Source organism: Chelonoidis abingdonii, chromosome 9 (assembly GCF_003597395.2).
Source record: "Chelonoidis abingdonii isolate Lonesome George chromosome 9, CheloAbing_2.0, whole genome shotgun sequence".
Lineage (NCBI taxonomy): Eukaryota > Metazoa > Chordata > Testudines > Testudinidae > Chelonoidis > Chelonoidis abingdonii.
This window is the reverse complement of record NC_133777.1, coordinates 44,279,647-44,297,623: the sequence shown is the minus strand read 5'-3', so window position 1 is coordinate 44,297,623 and position 17,977 is coordinate 44,279,647. Positions and strand designations below refer to the sequence as shown.

Sequence of the window (17,977 nt, the reverse complement as noted above, 5' to 3'; positions counted from 1 at the left end):
GAGGTGTCGCTGGTGTGAGATATGTGTGGCAGAGCTGGCATCCAAGGTTTGTTGCCTATTGGACTGGTTTCTGAGGCTAGAGTTACTTATGGTTGCGCACTGGTGCAGTTACTGTGAGAATATGTTTCAGGTTGAGCAGAGTTGCCTTGTGGCGAGAACGTGGACTGACCACGCGACACACACAATCTATTTCAAATTCTAGATGAACAAGTATAAATCTCAGATCATGTGTGGCACGCTCTGGCACCCGTATGGTCCCCACAATATGCCAATTTTCTTATGGCGCGACCGGAACAGACACTTCCTCGCGCTCTCGTCCACTCACAGCTCCTTCTCTCTACTCCGCTAAACACATTGATGAACATCTTCATCATCTGACCCATGGATGAGAGACTCTGGAGGAAATTCCAACCACGAATCGAACAGCTTCCACCCCCGATCACCTCAGCCTGGCACAATCTACACTTCGGGAGGTCTCTCCTAGACACCATCGCAGGTGCCAAATAAGTGCTGGTACATTACACACTCTCATGTTACAAAACCTACCGACTGCTATGTCCTACTTCATGCCTCCCAGTTCTATCGCTCCGGGCAATCACAGACCATTGTTACAGGTCAAGCACGAGGTACAGACCCGCATCTGCTCTAGACCCCTCAAGACAGAGACCAACACTATAAAATCCACCAAGCATTCTCAAAATACAATACCCGCACGAGGAAATAAGGAACGATCAACAGAGCCAGACTGTACCAGAGCCTCCACTGCACAGACAAACCACAAAAGAAACCAACAGGACTCCACTGGCCATCACATATAGTCCCCAGCTAAAACCCCTCCCATGTCATCAGGGCATCTACAACCATCCTGGACAACGATTCCACACTTTCACAGGCTTGGGTGGCAGGCCAGTCCTCACCCACAGGCAACCTGCCAACCTGAAACTATTCTCACCAGTAACTGCACACGCACCATAGTAACTCTAGCTCAGAAACCAACCCATGCAACAAACCTCGATGGCCACTCTGCCCACATATCTACACCAGCGACACCATCACAGGACCTAACCATATCAGCCATACCATCACCAGTTCATCTACCTGCACGTCCACCAATGTAATATATGCATCACTATCCATCATTGCCAGCAATGCCCTCTGCTATGTACATTGGCCAAACTGGACAATCGCTATGGAAAAGGTAAACGGATCACAAATCAGATAGCAGGAATGGCAATGTACAAAAACCTGTAGGAGAACACTTCAACCTCCCTGGCCACACTATAGCAGACCTTAAGGTGCCATCCTTAGCAAAAAAACTTCAGCCCAGAACTTCAAGAGAAACGCTGAGCTTCAGTTCATCTGCAAATTTGACACCATCAGCCAGGATTAAACAAAGATGTGAATGGCTTGCCAACTATACAGAACCAGCCAGTTTCTCCTCTCTTGGTTTTCACACCTCAACTGCTAGAACAGGGCCTCATCCTCCCTGATTGAACTAACCTCATTATCTCTAGCTTGCTTGCTAGCATATATATACCTGCCCCTGGAAATTTCCACTACATGCATCTGATGAAGTGGGTATTCATCTACGAAAGCTCATGCTCCAAAACGTCTGTTAGTCTATAAGGTGCCACAGGATTCTTTGCTGCTTTTACAGATCCAGCCTAACACGGCTACCCCTGTGATACTTGTCATCAAGATGAGCTGCTATGAAAGCAATAAAGGCCACATTGGGAATTCGTGACCAGAGAGACAGTAGAGGGGAAAGAGGCATTTGTTTTTTTGTCTTTCCTCATGCTCCAGGCAGTTAGTAGCTCCGTGGATGATGTGACCCCATTCAGTCTCAAGAGTAGAGGCAGTAACCCTCGTAGCCTAGAAAAATTCTAGCTCAAGTAGTTGCATGTTGTTGACTTGGATTCCCACTGCCACTTTATCTGTCTACAATATTCGCATCTGTCCAAACTGTGGCATATTGTTGCCAATCACTGTTAAAAAAAACAGGTGCCACCACAGAGGGTCCTACATCCCAGAAGTGGATGAACTGATTCCTTGTATATATCAGGCCAGAGCTTGTGGGCCTCACTTGGCAGTTAATCATGTCCATCTGGGCAAATACAGCAACAAAGTATTCCCAAAAATTAGTTTGATTGTTCAAACAAATTGGCTTCATCTGTGTTTGTGACCATGTTGCATTTGCTTTTGGCAGATAATCTTGCCAGTGAGTTTGCTGGCAGGAACACAGAAAATGATGAGGGACTAGTGGGGCTCAGCAGTTTTGAAAATCAGGCCCTCAGGGTCTCAGGTTGAGCACCCAGAACAGAGACACTTGGAATTACTGGCTGGTCTGGAGAAATGGGGTTGTACTGAATGACAGCCCCTGAACCTGGGGAGTGGTGTGGCTGGGAGGTGCAGGGTGGGTGGGCTGTGTCAGTATCCCACCTGACCAGGAGTTGTGTCAAGAGCACGGTGATACCTGGAGCCTCACAGGGACTTTGCCTTGTTTATTTGTCCACCGTGGCTAAGTGCAGCTATGGGAACTGGCTAAGCACGTGGGCATTCAGAGTAAGGAGGGAGGGAGGATGCATCAGTCTGTGGTGACTGGTTGATCATTTCCAGGGATACCAAAGGGGATGTTTTTAAAGAGGTTCTTGGAGAAATCACCCTCTCATCATTCCCATTAGCAACTTTGTGCAGAGGAGGCCCTGGGCCCCTCCCACCTGTCCTGAAGAGTCTGAATATCCTCTCGGGGGTGGTATGTCCCCGCATGCCCTCTCGGGGGTGCCTTGTCCCCCATGTCCTCTCAGGGGGGGACCATATCCCCATATGCCTTCTTGTGGGGGGCAGTGTCCCCACCTGCCCTCTCGGGGCAGGAGGGCAGTGTCCCCACCTGCCCTCTCAGGGACGGGAAGGATGTGTCCCTGCATAAGAGGCTCGACATAAACCCAAACCAGCACTGGGAAGTAAATGAGACCCACTGGGCCCCCCTAGTCCAAGTTGTGTTTGTGACTTGGGCAGGAAATGCACTAGGGTTGGATTTCTCGTGGCCTGGCCAGCATTTCTGCTGCCAGGCCTGGAGGGAACCCAGAGAGAAAAATGTGATGAAAGTGATTCAAATGAGCTTCGGTTCAGGGTCATTTCAGACTTTGGATGATGATTGTACATGGTTTTTCCATGGAGAAATTCTTTTCCTCTCCCCTTTCCCATAGCTCCTAACCTTGCCCCCTGTGCTCTGCTCCTGCCTCTATCCTATCTCATCTCCCATCATGTTCACCCTAACGGCTGCGCTCTGTACTGGTCACAATGTCCTTGCCTGTGCCATCACGCCCAGTCTAACCCCATTCTCCTCCATTCTTGCTCCCTTTCATGCCTTGCCTACTCTTCTCTCTATACCCAATAGACCTCCCATGTATGCCAAGTGACTTCCCTCCCTTCCTTTTAACCCTCCTTTGCCTTGCCCTGCGCTGCCAGCTGCTCCCCTGTGCCCACCCTCAGTGCTTGTTTCAACACACAGAATTTAAAAGATTGGCTCCCTCTGCAATGTGACCTGCCTGTCCTTTCCTTGATTTCACTCCTGCCCCTTCTTTCCCAACCTATGTCTTTTGACTCTTCTCTTCATGTTTGTCTGATGGAGATGGTCAACCCTTTGGGCCAGGACTGTGTCTTTTTCACTCTCCTGAAAGTGTCACACAGTTATGTGCAATGTAAATTCTGACGGATGATGACAACCACGGAGCATTGCCTCTGCAGATCCTCACCAGCGCGTGCCTTTGCATCGTGAGCCCCAGACCATTAAGGGACCATGTGCCCAACTTCTCAGAGATTCGCTTGTTCGATGCCAGGGTTGGTGACCCCAGTGCCTTCAGTTCCATTCCTAGTGCCATAGGCAGCATATCTCAGAACCATCCTTCAGCTCACCTGTACTGTAGGAGGTGGTGTTCCATCTTTAGCTCAGGTTAGGTAGTTAATTCACATGTTTGCTGGAGAAGCATGAAGCTGTGTTCAGAAGCATATCTCTTTCTTAGCCGTTAGATTCATGACAATTCAGCTGGCTCCGTTGCAGAGCCCCAGGTCAGTTGTCATCTGTGGTATTGCATGGTTCTGACCCATCCTCAGCCCCTTCATTGCCCTGCTGAGAGCCTAGCATTTATCGTCCAATAGCCAGATTTAAATGGTGCGTATCTTGTGACCAGATATCCATAACAGCCCCCAGCATGGGAGAAGGGCAGTCCCTGAAGCCATTGGGATTAGCTTTACCCCTCCAACCTGCCTTGAGCAGGAGGGGCAGCTTAAAGACCTATTGATGGAGAATGCATTGAGAGACCAGACAGCCAACACTGGACCAATATCCTCTGTACCAAAGGTCTCAAAGGAACTGGCCTCATTATAGTCTGGTTCCACCTCAGAACCAAAAGATCAAAAGAAAGTTCAGTGAGGGAGGTACTGGTTGCAATGCTTCTTGAGAGCTAAAGGCTACTGTAACGGGGTATGGCTCACCCCTTCGGCACCTCCTGCTGGTCATCCAGGGAATTAGCATTTTGCAGCTCTGGAGCACCCTCTGCAGGCTGGTGTCCCGCTTGCCGCTGGCCCCGTGTCCCTCCCGGACCCCAGTGCCCCTTTCAGGCCGAGGCGCTGCCCTCTGGCAGTACTCCCACAGATCTGGGTCTCCTCTCCCTGAGGAACTCCCAATCCCCTCTATCCCCACCTCGCCTCAGTCTACGGCCATTGCCAGTCACCAGTTAGCCCCCGTTCACTGGGGCCGACTGCAGTGTAAATGCCACTCATCATTGGAACCTGGTGCCACCGCCTACCCCAGGCTAACCCTCTGTAGCCCCAATATCTACCCTGGCCTTTATCAAGGCCTGCAGCCTGGGGGGTTTCCAGGCCGGAGCTCCCCAGCTCCTCTGGCCTTCCCCCAGCCATGCTCCACTTTAGGTACCTCTCAGCTTCTAGGCAGCCAGGCCCTGCTAGAGAGAGACTGCTAGAGAGAGACTCAGTCTCTAGCTTCTGGCCCCAGCCCTCTTCTAAGGGCCAGCTGGCCCTCATTAAGCCAGCCTCGGCCTGATTGGGGTGTGTCCCCCAGCTGAGGCTGCTTTCCCCAATCAGCCCCACTTTTCCTTCTCTGCCACAGCCCTCTCCTCAGGCTGTTTTAAGCCTTTGTAAGGCAGGAGCAGGTGACCACCCCACTACAGCTACAAAAAACCCAAAGGCTGTGACTCCTCATAGGAAGTCCTCACTCCTGTTCTCTTCTCCCTTAACCAAGAATAGGTGCAGACCCACACACTCTCCTATGGCTCAGTACAGGAACTGTTGGTTTGCAAACACCATAAAGCCCTCAGATCCAAGCACCTGTTAGTGCTGTGGGCACTTCAGGTCCATAGAGGTTGGAGCTGGGGCTGCCTGAATTCAAGTCTTGAGATCCAGTGACTGATGTTGTATCTCTCTCTCTGCCTTTGTTTTGTCTGGGAGCTCAGAGAGGCAGTGGTCCATGCTTTCATCCTTCTCAGGGAAATGGGAGATCTGCCACGGCATTTTCAGGTCCAAAAAGACCAAGCTCTCCTTTGATTTTTCCTGCTTCAGTACCCCAAATTCAAATCCAAGGATTTCCTGGATGGAGATAAGAATGGAAGGTTCTCCTGGTGGCTCTCTGATCCATACATTTCCCTGCAAACCCAAGTGTAAGATGGGAGAGAGGGTCCATTCTCCCTTTTCTAGCACCTTGGCCACATGCTTCCAGTATTACAGAGAGATTATACTGAGACATGCTTTTTGGACTTCTCCCTCACCATGAAGTCCTTCTAAGAGGTCACTTACAGCCATCAGACTCTGTGACCAATATGACACAAATGGCATTGTCTGCTCATCCAGCCAAGAGACAATCCACTGAGTGGCCTCTTGCAAAGCTCATCTTCTCCAGAGTACCTGGAAGAAATACTCACCTCATCACCTAAGCCGGCCTTTCCCTCTACTGACAATCCTGGAGGATGATCCTTGGAGTCTGAAGAAGAGACGGAGGAATTAGAGAACCCTGAAGATGGATGTGGTGCAACAAAGACTGAAGCCATCCTCTCCCATTTCCCCAGAGGGAAGTGAGACTGTGCCCTCACCAGGGGAGATGGAGATTGAACAGCTCCAGGAATGCCAGAGACCCTGACAGTCCAGGATGGGTATTGAGAGGGAAGTCACACAAGCTCTTTGGGATCGGAGAGCAGAGAAAACTATTCTTCCTGTACACAAATGGCTCTTAAAGCCAGCAAAAGGCATCTAACTCAGGCCGGCCTCACTTTCTGCTCTGGCAGGGAGACATGGCCACCTTTTCTGAACAACACAACAGAAAAAGGGTATTTCATCAGCTGGTGCTTGGCTATGTATGTTAGACAGTGAGAAGGCACTGTGTCATCACCTGGGGAGGACAAAACTATTGTGCAACTCTTCAAGGTTATTTGTAGTATTTGGAGACAAGTGTAAGGAGAAACCAGTTTCTATTCAGAGAGTGTACTGGAGTCAGTCCTGACCAAGCAGGTGTCCCAGTGCCAAATAGCTTAGAGGCCCTTAAAGCAGTTTGCACAGTGTGTTTGCGGGATGTCTCCATCTCTGAACTCTGGGAAGCCACTGCGTTGCACTCCATTCATAACTTCACACAACATGACTGTCTTGACTCAGGGGCCAAGCATGGTTCTAATTTTAGCAGAATAGTCCTTTAACCTTTCTTTAACCAAGGACTTCTCAACCCTCCTCCAAGGGGTTGTTACTGTTACCAGTCTCCCAAGCACAGGGATCTTCAGAGGCAATTCTGGGTGAGAAAGAAAATATACTCATCTGTAACTACAGTGTTGCCCCTGCAGATTCACACTCAACCAACCTCCTTCCCGTATACAGCATTCTGAACTGGTGGGAAGAACTGAGAGTGGTCAGATCAGCAGTCCTTGCATTTCTTCATACCGAGCCTTGAGCTCTGCAGGTAGGTGTATGTGTGGAACCATCCATCTCTGCTATCTGGGCTCATGGCCCTAAGGCATATGTATCCCAAAGGGTGTGTTTCTGCAGAGGCAATGCACACTCAGAATGACACTCACAGGTGAGTAATCTTACTTTATTATATCTGACTTGGGTCATCCATCCATTCTGTTTTTCCATCCCACCGTTGTCACCCATTCTAACAGCAAGGCAAAGCCTTCATCTGCTTTCACCTAAGCCCCTGAAAAGCTGGGCCTGGAACTTCGGCACACGTGCCTACTTGTTGCAGGTCTGTATGTTGAAAAGTCATGGCAAGATTTAGACAACTCCATTTCCTCACTGACTTTGTCCTAGTTGCCCAGCCAGAGATAACCGTTTTCTCTCTACAGCCCATATGCTTTGTGAAACGTCTGGCTCATGTGTTGTATGTGAAACAGGGGGCCTGCCCTCTGCCTGAGAGAGACATACCTAGAGCCTTAACTGGGGCCTAGTTAAACAGAACAGATTGCAACTACCCTGGGTGAAGGGGACTGGAACAATTTGTATAGTGGGGATGCTGAGAGCCATGGAACCAAACTGTAAACCCTGTATGTGATGGAAACCACTTCAAGCCAGGGATTACAGCAGCACCCCAGCACCCATAGTTCCAGCACCTGTACCTGGGTGTATGTAGAAAGCTGTGGCCTGAAGAAATACATCACAGCATTCAGTGTTCCACCTTGCGTCTGGCCACTTGCATCTAGGAGCTTGGCATGCCAGGTCTGAATGCCATGGTCTTCATTTCTTGGTTAAAAGGAGAGCAGTGGTGAGTCTGCGTAGAACTGATTTTCCATAGGAGTGAGTGGACTGTTCAAAGACAGCCATTGCTGATGGTACTGTTCAGTCTAGTACAGCAGCGAGGAGGAAGTCTCTCTGAAGATGGGGCAGTTTCTCCATAAGCACTTTGTCAAGTGTTTAGCAAAGTTTCCTGGAAGAAAAGTGCCAGAATGTACAATCTCGGTCTTTCTTTTCCTCCCACTTAGTGTACATGACTCATATAACCTAGTCTTCCTTTCATTCATAGAAATAGGTGAATAAGTTCCATTTTTCCTTTAACATGCAGCTATTTAAGCTGAGAAGCTGTGTCTCTAATGGCTAGAGGAAATGGGTTTGGAGTTAGGATCCCCAGGTTCTAGTCCCAGCTCTGATTCACTGTGTGATCTTGGGCAGTTCACTTGCCACCTTTATGCCTCAGTTTCCCCCTAAATGGGCAGAGCAAAGCAATTAATGCAAAAAAAGGAAAGAAAGTTGTTCATCATGGTGAATTTCAAAGTCACATATGTGAGTATTTACAGCTTCCAATTTGAAATTTGCATACCCAAATTTTCCAGTTGGATGTGTTTGCTGGCTCACATCCCGTCAGGGAAGAGAAATTATACCAGGTAGCTTATCTGACCAATCACAACTGAGCTTCCGTTAGCTCTGAGCATGGGGACATTCATACTCACCTGACCCTGGGTCTCTTGCGAGTGATGTGACATTAATGTGTAAAGCATTGTGATATTCACCAAGGGGATGGTGCGAGAGGAGATCAAAGCATTATTACACGTGTCCTCTAAGACTCATTTTCTGTTCTTGATCAACCAGAAATGAAATTGAAAAACTCCATCAAACCAATTCATCTTTTCTTTATGTTTTGTTTCCTCCAACCCAACCACTACTGTACCTAACCAGACCAGGCCAATCATTGCTCCAAGATGGCCCCCCAGTTGCCTAGCAACCCTCTAGCTGTTGTGGGAGACCCAAACCAAAACTATCTCTCCCAAATAAACCGAAACTGTAAGTGACTAACTCATGTTGTCATCGTCCTCTGCGATGACGCCATGTGGCCGGTTGTAATCTCGTTGCATGATATGACGTTGAGTTTTCTATATCTCTATTTCTATATCTTTATTTTTTCTGTATTGGTGCTTTTCTTTTGGCGATTGTGAAGTGCCGTAGTGAAGCCCCTGGTGGATAGTTTCTGGAGTGCTGATTGGTCAGTCTTAATTAGTTGTGAACTTTGACTCCCCCCCCCCCCAAACTCCACCTTCTCCTCTGCCCTCTCTTCTTTTCTCTTTGTTGTAATGTAACAATCTGTGTTTGTGTTTCACCTGCATTCACTATATGGCCATAATGACTGGGGAAATGTAATTGTTAAGGAATCACGCTTGGTTCCAATATTATTTCTGAAAAAGAGGATTTCACTTAATTTCAGTTGAAACAAGAAATGAAGGGTTTATTTTGTATTCTTTTCCCTTTTGTTATTTGCAAAATATAGTCTCAAAAACTTTGTAGTGCATGTGAAAAAGCACTTGGGAATTTCCCAAACATTGATCCTTCAGCAGTATGGTTTGCGGATTGTGAGTTGGAACTGAAGTCTTGTATTTCTTTGCTGAATATTCCTTCTCATCCCATCCAAGAGGGAATTCAGAGTAGTATAGCAGAAAGTGAGGCTGGAGCAGGAGAGACTGAGTTATGAGGAAAGATTGAGGTGGGATTTACAAAAGAATATACAGTAGTTAGGCACTCAGGTCCCATTCTCTAACACCGGATAACTAATAACTCACCTCCGGTTCAGCCAGTGCAGTTCTGTCCTGTTAGGACATCAGATCTCCATGCAGACACTTTCTCTTTCATAGGAGGAGACAAAGCAGCCAGTCTTTGTGATTCCTCAGAGCTAGGAAGGTCATACTCGCAGTGACAAAAAAGAGCCAATAAGATTTCAAAGGAACCTAGGGCAAAATTATCAACTCATGTAATTACTTTGCCCTCAGAGGAGTTCAATCACCAGAGAGTTTGGCCTCTAACATTCTTTCACTGCTGAACATTTTGCAGAGACTTTAAATAAGAAGTGCCATCTCTTTAAACAATGGACTGGTTATTTTTGGGGGGGTGATAACCCAGCTGAAGGGCACATATACCTCACTAGTGCTCCTCCATACACTTAACCAGCTAGTGGAACCCTGTGAAATTTAGAGGTGCTTTTGCTTTTTTACATTTGAGGACTTAGCCTCAAATCTAGCCTCAGTTCCAAGTGCAAATGTGTTTAGTGGATCTAAATGTAGTTCCTAATGGACATTTCTCCAAATTGCAAAACCACTGTATTATTTAACAAAGGTAGTCTGGGCTGAAAATCACCAGGCCTGGAATAGCAGGGTCAGCTGCAGGTCAGGACTGAGGTGCACTGGCAGATCTGTGTGGATAGTCCAGGACTGAAATAGCAGGGGTGCTGCAGGTCAGGTTTGAGGGTCATTGGTAGAGCTGTGTGAGAGGAATAAGAGTATGTGCATCAGTTGAGGATAGAAGTGCGTTGTCAGAGCTGGGATGGTGATGGAGCTGCAGGACAGAGTTGAGGTGACTTGGAAGAGGTGCATAAAAGACAGAAACTTGCATAGGCCCTCCCCTCCACGACACGTGACTTTTCAGTGACTATGTCCCTTCCTCTGTTTCCTAAGCACTAAAACTCACCCAACATTAAAGCCATTCTCAGGGGGCTCTCATGCATTGTATGTTCCAATGGGCCTTGCAAATCCCAGAGCCTTTTAATGTGCCCTTTGTTGTCTTGCAGGTTGGATGCCCTGCAGCGTATGAAGAGTACTCTCCTTTTTCCCAAGTGCAGTATCCAAACTTGTAACTCTCTTTCTTTGCAACATATCATGGAAGAGGCAGAAGCGAAGGAGGAGAAGAAATGCTGGCAAGAAAGAGAGCCATTGTGGTTGTATCTTCTTTTTATTTTTTAATTTTCGAATCGGTTTTGTTTGTTTCTTAACAAGAAAGAAAAAGACACAGTGATGTTGGAGAAAAGACAAACAGGCGCAGATATTTGCTGAATCAGACTATGAAACGGTGGCTGCTGAAGAAGACTTTGAATTCCTCGCAAGGAGAGAGGTGGGATTCTTGGAAGGAAAAACAAACCAATCTACAATTGAGAGCTAGGACAGCTCATTCGTGAGGATGAACCCTATCTTTTTAAAGCACTCATTTGCTGCTACAAGTTTCAAAGGAGGAACTAGGAAAGAGGATCCAAATGGATATAAACCAAAGCCAGTGGGATTGGACCAGGCATGTATATTTCACCTGGATAACATTTTGTTTTAAAAGGGAAAGAGAAATTGATTTTTTCCATATCTGGCTGGAAAAAAAGAAATCAAAGGCTAAGCGCATGTTGGACTTATAGAAGAGATATATAAATACGTTTATATATATATATATATGCATATATACATATATATATATATGCATATATACATATATATATATATATACACATACATACACACACACACACACACACCATGGAGCAGGACGGGGGGATGCGCTCCTCTCCTTGCTTGTCACTGGCACAGGGACATAGGATTTACTTCTTTCAAAGTCATATCATTCCTTAGAGTTTAGGGACCAAAGGACTACTGCTTTTTTAAATATATATATAAATAAATTAATTTAACAAAAAAACAAAGAAAAAAGGTAGAAGTATCACGTAACAGCTGCGAGCGTTTCAAAAAGAAACACAAATAGAGGGAAACTGGAAAGAGCTTTGTTTACCGTGTCGTGTGTTCCAGTGGCCCAGCGACTGCATAGGCTGCAGGAGCCCAAGAGACCGGATAGCTGGGAAGTTTTTCCAAGGCTGTGGAAAGTGAAATCGTGGCATTTCTGTCATGGCAACTTCTTCTCGCACCCCTGTCCTACCCCAGACAAAAACATAGAAATGAAGATCTTGGCTGATAAGTAGAGCTGGGCGAAAGATCCAGTTTTGCCTCTGCCAAGAACATGGAAGAAATCATTCCATTGAAATTGTTAATGGAAGATTTGAGTTTTACCAAAGGAAAAATTTTAAACAGAGCAAAGATGTTTGTTTCAAAGGGAAATTTTCATTTTGTTTTGAGCTCTTGAGAAATTGAAAAATCCATTCCATTGGCCTGTTCTCACTACACATTTCAATTTTGATTAAACTCCCTTTGTGACAAAAAATGATTTTGGTTGAGAAATGTTGACCAGCTCTACTGCTGAGACAATTATGAGAAATGTGTTGCAACCTTCACTAGCTCCTGAGATATGTATGATCTCCTCTGCCTCGTCTTTACACTGTGTGTGAGAGGTGAATTGGGGCCATAACATTGTACATTCAAATCCAACTCTGAGTTACACCAGTGCATCCCTTGCTGAGGTCACTGCATTACCTGGGCATAGCCAATCAGAAAGTGGTTTGTGGGTTGCAGATATATTAACATACAGTACCTGATGCTTCAGCATAAGACCATATCAGACTGTGCCAAATATGAATGTGGAGCACACATCCCCTCCAGGTGCTTACATGTTTCATGATGAAAACAAAAGATTTTCTTTCCCACACACCCTTCACCACCTCTGAGATTTCCTATCAGTAGGGCAGATTTGCTCAAGGTCAGATATTTGCATCATGGTATAAATCTTCCCTGCCAGCTGATCTCACTGATCACTGCATGTGTCGAAAGGTAAAATTCAAGCCAAGAGAGGCAGTGCGGGAGGCTGTTATTAACTATAGTGGACCAGACTCTGCACTGATTTATAATCCCAGTGGAGTCAATTCAATTGTATGGGGCATCCATCAGAGCAAAGTTTGGCCCATTGAGTTTAAACAAGGGCTGAATTCATCCCTGAGGTATCATAGAAACATAGGGCTGGAAGGTACTTCAAGACATTATCAAGTCCAGCTCTCCCTAATGAGAGCAGTCTTCATCTTTCCCCACTTCCAGGCCCAGAACAAAAAAAAACCCAGCAACTTAGCCATATACAAAAAATAAAATGAGAGAGAGGGCAAACTTCTGAGAGACCAGTAGCCTCTGGGAGAGATCAAATTTTACATGTCATGGAGATTTATAGTCATAGCATGAAAATTTGACTGCACTGGAATCAGTAGGTGTTTCGCCATTGACTTCAGTGGGCTCAGGATTTCACCTGTGGATTGGAAGGCCAGAAGGGACTGCATAACTCAGTGATTCCTGGATTGAGCACAGTCATTTTTCAGAATGGTAGAAGCAGTTATCCCCTACCATCCATAAATACATATATACCAGTGGGTTCTCAATGACTCTTGTCTCACCCACCCTTTTACTTCTTTTCTTTTATGTTCTCCAGGATGGCTGAAGCTTTGCTCCCCTCCTCACTACCATTAGAAAGGCCTTGCCTTCAAGTCTGAGAGGATGTGCAGTCATGGCCCTTTAAAACTCCCCCTGTCGTGCAGGAGGGAGTGTCTTTTTCGACAGGAACTCCCTGTTATTCAATGGAATTCACTCTGCGGAATAGAAACCCCCAGATAAGACAGATAGGACCTTAAAGGGGCCAGACTATATCTCCTGTGGGATCTTAAAGGAGCAGGCCTGTTGCTCTTTGTTTTTAATTTCTTCACACATCTGCCACTTCTCTTCTCTTAGTTTCTGTCACAACTCATGTTTCCCACCAGGCACCAGGCTGTGCTTTCCCCAGTGCCTGAACCTGCCACCTTGCGATCAGTTGGAAGGAATCAGCGTAAGGCTTACAAATATAGAGGGGAGTGATTCAGGATCTAAAACCATGCCCCAAATTGTGCTCCAGAGTCAACTCATGGGAGAGTTAGGCATTTCTGAAGCCTCAAAATGAGCACCTTCCTCAGCTGTCACCATCCCTCACTCCACAGTCTTTCACACTCACAGTAGCTATAAGCATGCCAATGCATGGACCACCTTCTGTTCTCTGCAAGCATTACCCAGGAGCATTACCTAGAAGAGTATTCCTTGACATGCAGCATTCCATCCATTGTCATTAGCTGTAGGGCTTGGGCTTAAGGACCTCTTTGATCCAGATCCACGTAACCAACTGAAATGCCACAGGATCCATTATGCACCAGCCAAATGCTGGGCATTGAAATGTCCACAGACCTGCTCACTTTATACTACCAGTGCATTTACTTGGATTCACTGCTGCTCTGCAGGGCTAGGTTTATGCCTCCTGTCTTTGACCTGTTTAGAACTAAATTAGACTCTATTTCAAACTAAGATTGTTTGCAGCTCGGCAGAAAGGAAGAGGAGTGTAAGGAATGGTGCTGTGCATGCACTGCATGGTTAGAGCAGAAGACTGGAAGTCGGGACTCATGGCTTTTATTCCTGACATTGCTGCAGATTCATTGGATGGGATAAAAGCTCTGTTTAAAGTCATTGTCCTCACTCTGATCTCAGTTTTAAAATGGGAATAATAATAGTTCCCTAACTCACAAGACGCATTGTGAGGCACGTTTAATCAATGTTTGCAAAGTGCTTTGAGATCTTTGCATGCAACGCACTGTAGAAGTGAAAAATACTATTTTTATATAGTGGTCAGATACTGCATTGCTGGCCCTAGAGTACATCACTCAAAGCCTTTCAAGAAAACTAGAATTGTGAACCTGGACAAAAGACCCTTCTACTCCAACAGTACTAAACTAAACCAGGGTCTGATCCTACTCTGTTGGAGCAGGATCCATCCATCCATCCCATTGCAACTGTGCCACTGACTTGAACATGTAACTGGATCAGGCTCCTACCGTAGGCTGCTCCCTAGTCTCAGCCCGCTGTTTGCCCTGCTGAATGTACAAAGGAAAGAAGTAGCTGCCACCTGGCACCAGGTACGGCTCTCACAATGCTACTGGGGGTAGAAAGAAGCCCATACTGTTGAGCATTCAGGTGAGAAGGGAGCTGGTTGACCAAATGTTTGTGGAAGCAATCTAACCAAAGAGCTTCTAATGTAGGTATGTAGAGCCAGGCCATTCATAAAGCCTAGCTGTTGTTTAGTGCCAAATGCCATGTTACCGAGGGTAAATGCGGTCAGAAGTTCTGTATTTCTAAGACTAGGGGTTGTCTCCAAATCCTCTTTGGTGTTTTGCATCTCTCGAGCCATCTCCTGTCTTACAGTCCCAGGCTCTGGGACTCATATTTGATGAACATACACCAACATACTCCACAGCACTCGCACCTTCTTTAGCCTCTCTGGTGTCTGCAGATACCCCATAAGGGAGTGGGCTCTGTGTTTCCTGTGCAATATTAACCAAGGGCCAGATCCTGCTCTCAGCTGCACTGGTGTAACTTCACCCACATTTGTCCTTCATACCTAGTGACCAGTCACTTTACATCATGACTTTTGTGGTACTGGTTGGCCATGAATGGGTTGCCCAAAGCTACAAGGGGAGGAGAGGAGGTCCGAGATGGAATTTAGGAAATGTCCAGCCAAACAGACTAGATGCGTCTAGTTGCCCTTCACAGCTCACGCCCTAGTTTGGTCGCTTGGCCACTGGACTCCTTTTTCTGTGACTCATTGTTACATTTCCTAGTGGTTTAGAACAGAATGCTTTTGTAGAACGTTAGCATTTAACGTAGGATAACTCTCCATTTGAAAACAAAAAAAAAGACAATCGACTTTAGTGATCATGTGAAAGTGACTTTTTTTAAAAAAAAAATGAAACAAAGCAACAAAAAAATATATACATACAACAGAGGGGCTCCAATCAGCAAGTGATACTCATAATACAAGTGAGCAATGTGTTCCAGGTTCTACTTCAAACATCAGACCACTGCAGTGAACATGGGACCTGTTAGGCATGATAGCCCTGTTCCAGCCACTTCCAGCAAAGTTAATGAGTGGATCAGTCCTTGTTTCCAGATAAGTGACCTGAGAAATTCAATGACCTGCTCCCCTCTGCCTAGTATCAAAGGGTGGTATTTGAGTGCCCCATCACTCTTTAGCTCATCCATGCCTCTTTCTGAAAGACTGAGATTTTGATGGTTTAGCTCCAGGTACAACCTACATAAAGAAACTGCATTGCCCAGGGAAGTTACAGGCCTAAGTTTTAGAGGGTAATTTATGATCTATAATCACCTACTAAAAAAAAGAATGTCTTACACCAAGAACCACTAAAAAAAAGAATGTCTTACACCAAGAACCAAGGTACAGTTGGCGGGACGTCTTATTTATTCTTAATTGTGTATCCTCTTAATGGTGAAGGGCAGTTGAGAACTTAAACTCATGCAAGAAATGCACTCACTAGAAAGAGGTTCTGATTATCCTTCACTTTGCAACCTGTGTTGTCATTTACACCTGTTCAAAGTGAGTGTAGGATGCTACCAGATCAGAACTGGTGCATCTTATATCCACTTGGTAGCAGTGAAATGGCAACAAACGATGCAGGACAAGAGAATTAGGTCCAGAGTCTTCTGACCCAACCATTAACTTAAACTGCTGAATTTTTGTGGCATGAATAAGTCAAAGGGCTTCCTTTGTCAAATGATCCACTCCATTCCAACCTTTGGAAAAGTTTGTAAGTATTTCAGGACAGGGTTTTCCTCCTGTTCCCTTTGACTGCCATTTTGGTTTGAATTTGCTGCCCCAAAACATTGGGGCCAAAAAACTATCTTCAGGTCACTGAAGAAATGATGGTGAAAGGAATTGAGATCCGCTTTGCTGACAAGTCCCACTGTTGAGATCAAACTACAGTATAAAGCAAAGGGGTGGATGTTCTACAGATCCTGTTAAACCATGCTTAGTATTATGGCTAAGAGAAGTAAAGCTAGTCTGCTACTCCCGGCCTTAAAAACTGGTCCCTCAGTCTAGAGTGAGCAAAAACAAGACTTTCATAGGAATTACTGGTTTGGACACCACCAAATAAGCATTACGATACCACAATAATTGGCACAGCATAAGAACCTGAATAGAATAGAACAGAAACATGAAGAGGTAAGTGGCAAGCAATAGACAGGGAACCAATAGAACAGGGAGGTTTGGACGGTGGGAATTTAGGTCACTGAAATTGTACTGTCAGGGCCAGCGCTTGCATTTGGGCGGCTTAGGCAATCGCCTAGGGCGCCAGCATTATTAGGGGGCGGCATTTTGCCGGAGAGGGGCTGCAGGCGTCTCTGGTGGAGCTGCCACAGTGGTGCCTACAGACGGACGGCTGCTCCCGCGGAGCTGCCGCAGTCATGCCTGCGGACAGTCGGCTGCTCGCGTGGCTGCGGTGGAGCTGCCGCAGTCGTGCCTGCGGACGGTCGGCTGCTCCCGCGGCTCCGGTGGAGCTGCTGCAGTGGTGCCTGTGGGCGACTGCGGTGGACCTCCCGTATGCATGACTGTGGCAGCTCCACCAGAGCCGCGGGAGCAGCCGACCATCCGCAGGCAGGACTGTGGAGCCGGGGGACCAGCGTGCAGGGCGGCGAAATGGCCGTGCGCCTAGGGCACTCAAACCCCTAGCGCCGGTCCTGTGTACTGTACATCCTTACCTCAATGAGGACTTGGGAGAAGTCATGGGTTCATGTTGTTAGTATGCTTTGAGAGCAGGAAATGAAGGCTGCATTATACAAGGAAGAGATTAGTATTATTCTACGGTTATTTTAGTGTTTCCTGATTCTCACAAATTCAGTGGTCAATGGTTGGTCCCAAGACCTTCTCTGTATCACAAAGTCCACACACTTTGTAGACTTGGATGCCCTGGCATGGTGAACAGTCCTGGCTTGAGATGCCAATTCACCCTTTCTTGTTCATAATTTCACCCGTGGAGGAACGAAGGAACCTAAAAGAGCTAGGTGCCCAATTCCCATTGACTTTTAATGGAAGTTGGGTACATAACCCCCTTTGGCTCCAGACTAAAAGAGCATTCCTGAAAGGCTTAGGTGGAACAGGCAAGAACCTGCTCATGTGATATGCCTCTTGTTCCATTTCCCATAGTGGCATATAAGAGAAAAGAAAACAACTGAGGCCAGTAACACCAGAGGGCTCCCAGAGTAGAGAATCTGGCAATGATCTAACCTCAGCCTTGATCTGCCTTGCTTGGCACAGTATTCACTCTCCCACCACTTCTGAGTTTCAAAGATCTAGTAGATTCACTAGTAGCAGAAGAAGCTAAACAAGACCATGACCTGGCCAGGCTCCATAGTAGAAAGTGTCCATGATGGAACATATTTGTCCCAGTTATTTGGGTGAGATTTTCTTTTATAAACAAACAGATTTTGCTCACCAGCCGCTGCCC

General features: G+C 46.4%; 1 protein-coding gene across 6 annotated transcripts in view; it reads left to right on the top strand.

Annotated features, from left to right (window-relative positions):
- The window catches only part of CELF6 (CUGBP Elav-like family member 6), a 213,277-nt gene extending 199,346 nt beyond the window's left edge, over window positions 1-13,931 (top strand). For all 6 annotated transcript variants that reach the window (XM_032769352.2, XM_032769395.2, XM_032769316.2 and 3 more), the window contains one exon: window positions 10,544-13,931. In XM_032769352.2, coding sequence (XP_032625243.2) covers window positions 10,544-10,566 — 23 coding nt within the window. In that variant the 3' untranslated portion in view covers window positions 10,567-13,931. The remainder of the gene's footprint in view (window positions 1-10,543) is intronic.
- Window positions 13,932-17,977: the final 4,046 nt, after the last annotated feature.